Source organism: Lampris incognitus, chromosome 21, assembly GCF_029633865.1.
Source record: "Lampris incognitus isolate fLamInc1 chromosome 21, fLamInc1.hap2, whole genome shotgun sequence".
NCBI lineage: Eukaryota > Metazoa > Chordata > Actinopteri > Lampriformes > Lampridae > Lampris > Lampris incognitus.
Window position 1 is genome coordinate 5,995,947 of NC_079231.1, and position 7,218 is coordinate 6,003,164.

At 46.4% G+C, this 7,218-nt stretch overlaps 1 protein-coding gene across 1 annotated transcript; it reads right to left on the reverse strand.

Moving 5' to 3' along the window:
* Nucleotides 1-336: 336 nt before the first annotated feature.
* On the reverse strand, nucleotides 337-6,088 carry LOC130131781 (cysteine/serine-rich nuclear protein 3-like). Its single transcript, XM_056301562.1, has 4 exons — nucleotides 5,953-6,088; nucleotides 4,090-4,349; nucleotides 2,955-3,266; nucleotides 337-1,509 (listed from the first exon to the last, which is right to left on the reverse strand). Exons 1-4 carry the CDS (start codon nucleotides 6,086-6,088, stop codon nucleotides 337-339), a joined length of 1,881 nt encoding a protein of 626 aa, XP_056157537.1.
* Between the last annotated feature and the right edge of the window lie 1,130 nt (nucleotides 6,089-7,218).

Consider the following 7,218-nt stretch of genomic DNA (forward strand, 5'->3'; position numbering starts at 1 on the left):
TGTTATCGTCAACCATTTCATAATAGGGCCTACATAATATGCCACAAGTGTATTTATTTTATTCACCTGTGCCAATTGTGTAGTTTTATAGCTGTTCTTTCAGCAGCAACATTTTTAAAATGGGTTTAAGGAGCAAACAGAGCTAAAATTAGACTATAAATTTTTGAGGCCTCAGCCTCAAAATCTGTCAAAACAGACTGAGTGTAAATCCAATTTGTTTTTGGAAGTGCACTTATCATAAATCATTCAAACTTTGAAGGTCTAAGGTCGCTATTCTTTAATAAAGTATTCCAAATACGTTTTGATTATTTTCTGAAACACGGGTTACATACTGTATCAGATAGTGTTTTGCTCTAAACATGAGGGGTCCCTTATTTGATCAGGCTTCTGAGCACTGTCATCCAAGGGCCCATCCTGGTTTTCCAACAGTTGTCTTTGACCTTGCAGCCCTTTTTGCTGTTCCCTTATTTTTTCCCCTGCTTGCTCTGCAGGCACAGCTTGAATTTGGGAGCCATTATCATTTAGATTGTTCTGGATCTGGAGGTCTGTTAAGGGTGTTTGTTCATCGGTCTTACCAATGGGGGCATTGTTGCCTTCAGTAGCTAGATGTGAATAAGTTGTAAGTCCCTGTGATTCTGTGGCGTTGGGAAGATAGTGGGTGCTGCTTTGTGCATCTGTTTGTTTGCAGTCTCCATCAGTAGCTTTAGACTCTGTGATCTCTGCTGTGGTGAGTGACGGGACGTTGCGCTCTTCCTCGTTGATACGTATGGGTATCTCATTTACTGAGTCCTCCGGTTGATAACGCTCCATTGGGTGGGTGTTGCGACAGGGGTCGCTGAGTTTGATGTGTGTGGTATCACAGAACCCGAGTGCAGAAGAGAGCGGCACGAGCTCTGTGTGTGAATACAGCGGAGGACGCTCTCTGTCTGCTGAACACTCCCCGTCTGGCTCTTCTTCCTCCCTATCATCCTCTTCTTCATCCTCTTCTTCCTCCTCCTCCTCCTCCTCCTCAGTTTCGATCGTCTCTAAGCTGTGTGTGCTGCAGTCTGAGAGCCCACTGCATAGACTACTGCCATCCTCATCCTCCTCATAAGCTTCATCATCTTCATCTTCTTCTTCCTCCTCCTCCTCATCATCATCCTCGTCATCATCATCCTCCTCCTCTTCTTCCTCATCTATATGTGTCTCCATGTTGTTCGCGTTCTGGAGGTGCATGATGGGAATTTGCGGCACACCGTTCATCAGTGGGAACTGCAGGTTCGGCTGCTGCTGGACCAAAGAGGAGTCTCCATGGTAACAGTTGCCATTGGTTACGAGAGGCTGCTCCGTCTCTGTCTCTGGCTGCTGCTGTTGCTGCTGCTGCTGCTGCTCGCGGCTCCTCTCCAGCTCCAGCTTCATGATGGTGTGCAGGAAGTGTGTGCGCACCCGGACCGGGTTGAACTCGAGGCGACCCGTGGTGTTGCTGCAGCCATCCTTGGTGCAGCCACAGGGGAAGGACATGCGGTCCACCTGCACAAGTATAACCAAAAAAAAAAACAGTAGATTTTAAAAGAAATATATAACAGCGCCAGAGAAATTCAGCAGCTGATTGTAGCCACCCATGCTTGAAGTGAACGTCCAGTACCAGATGAATGGATTTTCAGGCAGAGGTGTACTGGTGACATTGACGGTGCTGGACCTTATGTAGTAAAGATTATCACATGAATCCAAACCTCGGACCATCTAACTTAGAATTGCCATTGTGAACAACAAAGATATGATATATATATATGTGTGTGTGTGTGTGTGTGTGTATATATAGTGTTTTTTTTTTCAAACCCGTCAATGGTGTTGATAGAAGTGCTCAATTGATGAGGAGCGGAATATCAATACGGGTGCTTCTGTAAGCATCTGTATTGATATAAATATATATATATATACATATAGATGTATGTTTGTCGTTGAATATGTTAAAAATATCACACCGTTATCATTCATTTCCTGCTATTTCTTAAAAGTAATTGTTAAAATACCTTTTGTGCATTTTATGCACCAGATTGTACGCACCAAATGAAGGAGATGTTTAAAATCTAATTGTGAATCAAAACTTTGCAACTCAGTCGTTGACGTGCGTGACGATTTGTACGTCTCAGTTCAGAAGGATGACACGAGCAGTTTAGAAAACGGTAAACATGACTTTGATCGTGTGTCCTCCTGCCTTTTTTTGCCGTGGATTCAAAGTGAGAACGGTGCACTCGGCACCCAAGTGGGGAGGGTGGTGCTTAGTTAAAAATAACCTCAATATAAAAGAATGGGAAAGTAGCGCTCATTTTAGTTCATTTTAAGCCGGCAGTTTGTTCCCGACATTTCAGCTACAGACCCTTCAGCATATACATGACAATATAATTGCATGTGCTTTTTTTATAGTGTGTGTATTATGTATGACGTAGACCTCTGTCTGTGTATCTTATCTTTCCTTCTTTTTTTGACCCCCCATTTTCTCCCCAATTATACTTGGCCAATCACCCCACTCTTCCGAGCTGTTCTGGTCACTGCTCCACCCCCTCTGCCGATCCGGGGAGGGCTGCAGACTACCACATGCCTCCTCTAATACATGTGGAGTCACCAGCCGCTTCTTTTCACCTGACAGTGAGGAGTTTCACCAGGGGGACATAGCGCATGGGAGGATCATGCTATCCCCCTCCCCCCGAACAGACTCCCTGACCGACCAGAGGAGGCACTAGTGCAACGACCAGGACACATACCCACATCCAGCTTCCCACCCGCAGACACGGCCAACTGTGTCTGTAGGGACGCCCGGCCAAGACGGAGGTAACATGGGGATTCGAACCAGCAATCCCTGTGTTGGTAGGCAGCAGACTAGACTGCCACACCAGCCGGACGCCCTCTATCTAATTAGCGTTCACCTGCACACACACGTACACATACAGCTCAGTGATATAGACGGGCCTCACCACAGCTCCATTTACCTGGCACTTAATGCCAGCCAGGCTGCAGGCACAGGTCTCCGGGTCGCACGTCCCGCGGCAGTGGCAGCCGCACTCCTCCCGGGACACTCGGAGGGCCCGCAGCTCGTGTTTCTCCTCCACGTCGATGCGGCGGACCCCCGAAGAGCGCAGCAAGGCACGGCGCCGCCTGGTGGTCAGAGGCTGCAGGAAGAAGTAGTCGTCCACCTCCGTGTTGTCCAAGTCCAGGTCGTCCTCCGAGATGTCGTCCAGCGTCAGGGCGTCCGCCTCCACCGATGACATGGTGCCATTCTTCGTCAGCTGGAGGAAGGGAAGAGGCAGGTGTAAACTGTATTGTCCTGGATGAGTATGCCCGTTTTCCAACCTGTGAGTTAATACCGTTGAATACTCTTCACGGGCATCATAGCCACTCTGTCAGGTTAAGATCTGAGAAACTGTATGAGGACAAATGCCTTCTTCTAGACTCTTCTAGACTCCGTACAAATTGTAAGTGCACTACGTTATGAAAGGCCAGATGAATCTCTCAAATCCATTTCCTTTTTTCCAAGATTTAAAAACTCATGACCACATCCTGTTAACTTCCTGATGTGTGTCACATCAGTAACATGGCGAAGACCCGATGGTGGAAAGTAAAACGTTATTTAGAAAGTTAGAATGAGTAGCTGCAAATAGTGATTAGTGAATGAGTAAAAGAGCACTTATAAGCTCTTACGACACCCTTGCTGACATTAGCAGGTGGCTCAGAAATATGAATAACCATCTTGTAATTTTCTATTAATATTGGTATTTGCAAGACAAGCCTAAAGGTCATGTTTAGGTACAAAGTTGTAAATGGTGAGGGTTGGTGTAGACACTGTAAGGAAGTGGTTAATTTTAGAGAAAAACAAAGAAGTCATCAGATAGATCATTTCAAGCTGTATTAATAAGATGTCTATTAATATTTTTAGGCCATCTGCTAATGTTAACAAGTGTGTTGTAAGAGCTTACGAGTTCCCTATTACTCATTTGTTATAATCAAAGTTACTCATCGTAAAGTAGTCCTCAAAAGTTTCACATGGAAAACAAGGAAGAATAACAATTAGCCCACATATTACACCAGCTATAGCTGATCCATCCAACTGACTTTAAGTTTGATGGCGTTGAGCTTCTCCTCTTTGAGGTGGTCCCTCAGCATGTTGCGGTGGCTCCTGGCCTGCTCCATGGCAAACTCCCGCAGGGTGAAGTGCTTCACCCAGCTGTGGCGCGGCGACATGCCCAGCGTGCTGCCGCCCTGCGTGGGCACGCTGGTGAAGCCCTGCCGGCGGCGGAAGTAGTAAACTGTCACGCTCTCAAAGTGCACGCTGCGGCCCCGCAGTCGCTTTGGCCTCTGGTGGAGAGAGGACGCTGCTGATGTGGAGATGGAGAGAAAGAGGGGGGGGTGGGTGGGAGAGAGAAGGCATGCTTGCAAGTCATGGTAGCAAAACACAACTCCCCTTTTCCCGTTTGAAACTGTTGCGAGGGCCTCCTAAAATATTTACTTCTAGCATAAATCCTACTAGGGTTTAATGATATTGAAAAAAAACCCAACACTGTGATATTTTTTTTCTTCGTGATATGTATTGCAATATTTACAAGAAAAGAAAAGTAACATAATTTCACCAGATATATGCAGCTTTTAATTTTCAAAACGACATTTTTAAAGAATGCATCAGTCTGTCAGTGATTCGGGTGATTTCACAGTGAGACATAAGGCACTTGTCCGAGAACTCGTTAAATCAGACCGAATTATATCATTTGTCAGATGCACAAGGAATATTTTTCATCAAGAGTAGTCGTATAAAAGCGTTCTTTGATAGTTTTCATTTTCTGTCAAATGGTAAATGGACTGCATAATATATAGCACTTTTCTTGCTGCAACAGCCAGTCAAATCGCTTTACAATTAATTGTCTCATTTTCACACACACACCACTGGCAATGTCAGCCACGCGAAGTAACAACCGGCTCATCGGGAGCAGTTGGAGTAATGTGTCTTGCTCGACGTTTTTGTAAGGAGGAGCCCAGGATCGAACCGGCAACCCTGCAGTTATCGTACGACCTGCTCTACCTCCAAGCTGCTGCCAACAAATACGAGTTTTAGCCCAACCTGACTGATGGGCCCGATTTGCCTCATGTGTGACTACTGCACATGTGCATGTTGTGGTGTCTACTCTGAAATGTTATCCAGCCTTCGTCCCAAGGCAGGTGGGACTCACACTCTGCAGCAGTGGTCCTCAACCTTGTACCATGGAGGACCAGGAAGAGGACACGGGTTTCCAGTCCAACCATACCAGTTTATTTCAATCAGTAGAGCACAAATGTAACTGGAATGGCAGGTTAAAATAATAGTCACATTAGCTGATGCCAAGTTGGATTGGAAAGAAAACCTACAACTCTCCTTTAGTTCGCCTGTTATGGAAATGGGCTGAGCTATTAAAAGTTGTTGTTAAAACCATATAAAATAGAAGACTATTATAGTGGCTCCTTTAGTTATTTCATCACATTACTATTCAAACACTATAGCCACGTACCACAGCATTGCTATAGTAAGTTTTGATTTCGATGTACTTTAATGATCCCCGTAGGGAAATTACGCTCTGCGTTTCATCCAGCCTAGCTGTGTAGCTAGGAGCAGTGGGCAGCCGCCGTGCAGCACCCGCGGACCAACTCCAGTTTGTCTTGCCATGCCTCGGTAAGGGGCAGACAGGAGTATTAACCCTAACATGCATGTCTTGTTTTTTGATGGTGGGGGAAACCAGAGCACTCGGAGAAAACCCACCGCAGACACGGGGAGAACATGCAAACGCCACACAGAGGGTGACCCCAAGGTTGGACATCCCCCGGGGTTCGAACCCAGGACCTTCTTGCTGTGAGGGGACAGCGCTAACCACTGCGCCACCGTGCCGCCCAAATACTGGAGGAAAACTAAGGGAACACTTTCTACACTATAGGAGCCGAGATTGAACATACAGCCGAGGATGGGGTTATTCACGCTATCGCTGCTGTTGCCGCTGTCGCTACACGACACTTCTTCGTCTTCGGAGCCGAGCAGCGACAGGTACGGGGAGGGACCTTCCTCCAACTTCCTCTTCAGGATCCCACTCATCCTCTTCCTCCGTCTACTGGCCACACCTGGACGGCGTACAGAGATAGACAAAGACAGATGGATAGATAGAGGTAGACAGAGATAGGCGGTCAGTGTTGAAGCTTCAAAACGTTCGAGTTGGGGGTCAAAGAAGAGTCACAACCCTCTTTGAGACTTCTTTTGCTGGTGTATGCCACAAAAAAACATACAGACCTTTTTTTTTTCTTTTTTTCTTTTTTTTCCTTTCCCCCAATTGTATCCGGCCAATTACCCCACTCTTCCGAGCCGTCCCGGTCGCCGCCCCACCCCCTCTGCCGATCTGGGGGGAGCTGCAGACTACCACATGCCTCCTCCGATACATGTGGAGTCACCAGCAGTTTCTTTTCACCTGACAGTGAGGAGTTTCACCAGGGGGACTTGTACGTGGGAGGATCACACTTTTCTCCCCCCAGTTCCCCCTTCCCCCCGTACAGGTGCCCTGACCGACCAGAGGAGGCGCAAGTGCAGCGACCAGGACACACCCACATCCAGCTTCCCACCTGCAGACACGGCCTATTGTGTCTGTAGGGATGCGCGACCAAGCTGGAGGTGACATGGGGATTCGAACCAGCGATCCCCGTGTTGGTAGACAACGGAGTAGACTGCCACGCTACCCGGATGCCTCGACCTTTTGGTACTTTTTGATTTATTCAGCAGAGACCAGACAAGCTGAAAGTTGATGAAATTGGAGGAGTTTGAGATTACTGAAAGCAAAATGGCTGATGCAACAAAATCCATACTTGATAATACAGTATCCATAATTAACTATCCAGTGTCCGTACTTCATCATCCAATACGCATACTTCAGCATCCGCTATCCGTACCTCAGTATGTAATATGCATACTCAATGTCCAGTAATCATACCTCAGTACCCAATGTCCATTATTCAATATTTGATATCTCTATTTCGATGCCCAGCATGTATAGATATCCATACTTAAAAATCCAATATGCATAATTCAGTATGCGATATGCATACTTCACGATCCAAAATCCAGACTGAGATGTCCAATATCCATATTTTGGCATCCAGTATGCATTCTTCAACACCCAGTATCCATTACTCAAAATCTAATATCCATCTTTCAATATCCAGTATCCATGCTTAAAT

Excerpts from the sequence above, each read along its gene's own strand:
- LOC130131781 (XM_056301562.1), bottom strand. The coding sequence starts at position 6,088 with ATGAGTGGGATCCTGAAGAGGAAGTTGGAGGAAGGTCCCTCCCCGTAC. Across the intron at positions 4,350-5,952 it reads GAATAACCCCATCCTCGGCT|CGTCCTCTCTCCACCAGAGG; the intron begins GTATGTTCAATC and ends CCACATCAGCAG. Across the intron at positions 3,267-4,089 it reads TCAACGCCATCAAACTTAAA|CTGACGAAGAATGGCACCAT; the intron begins GTCAGTTGGATG and ends CCCTTCCTCCAG.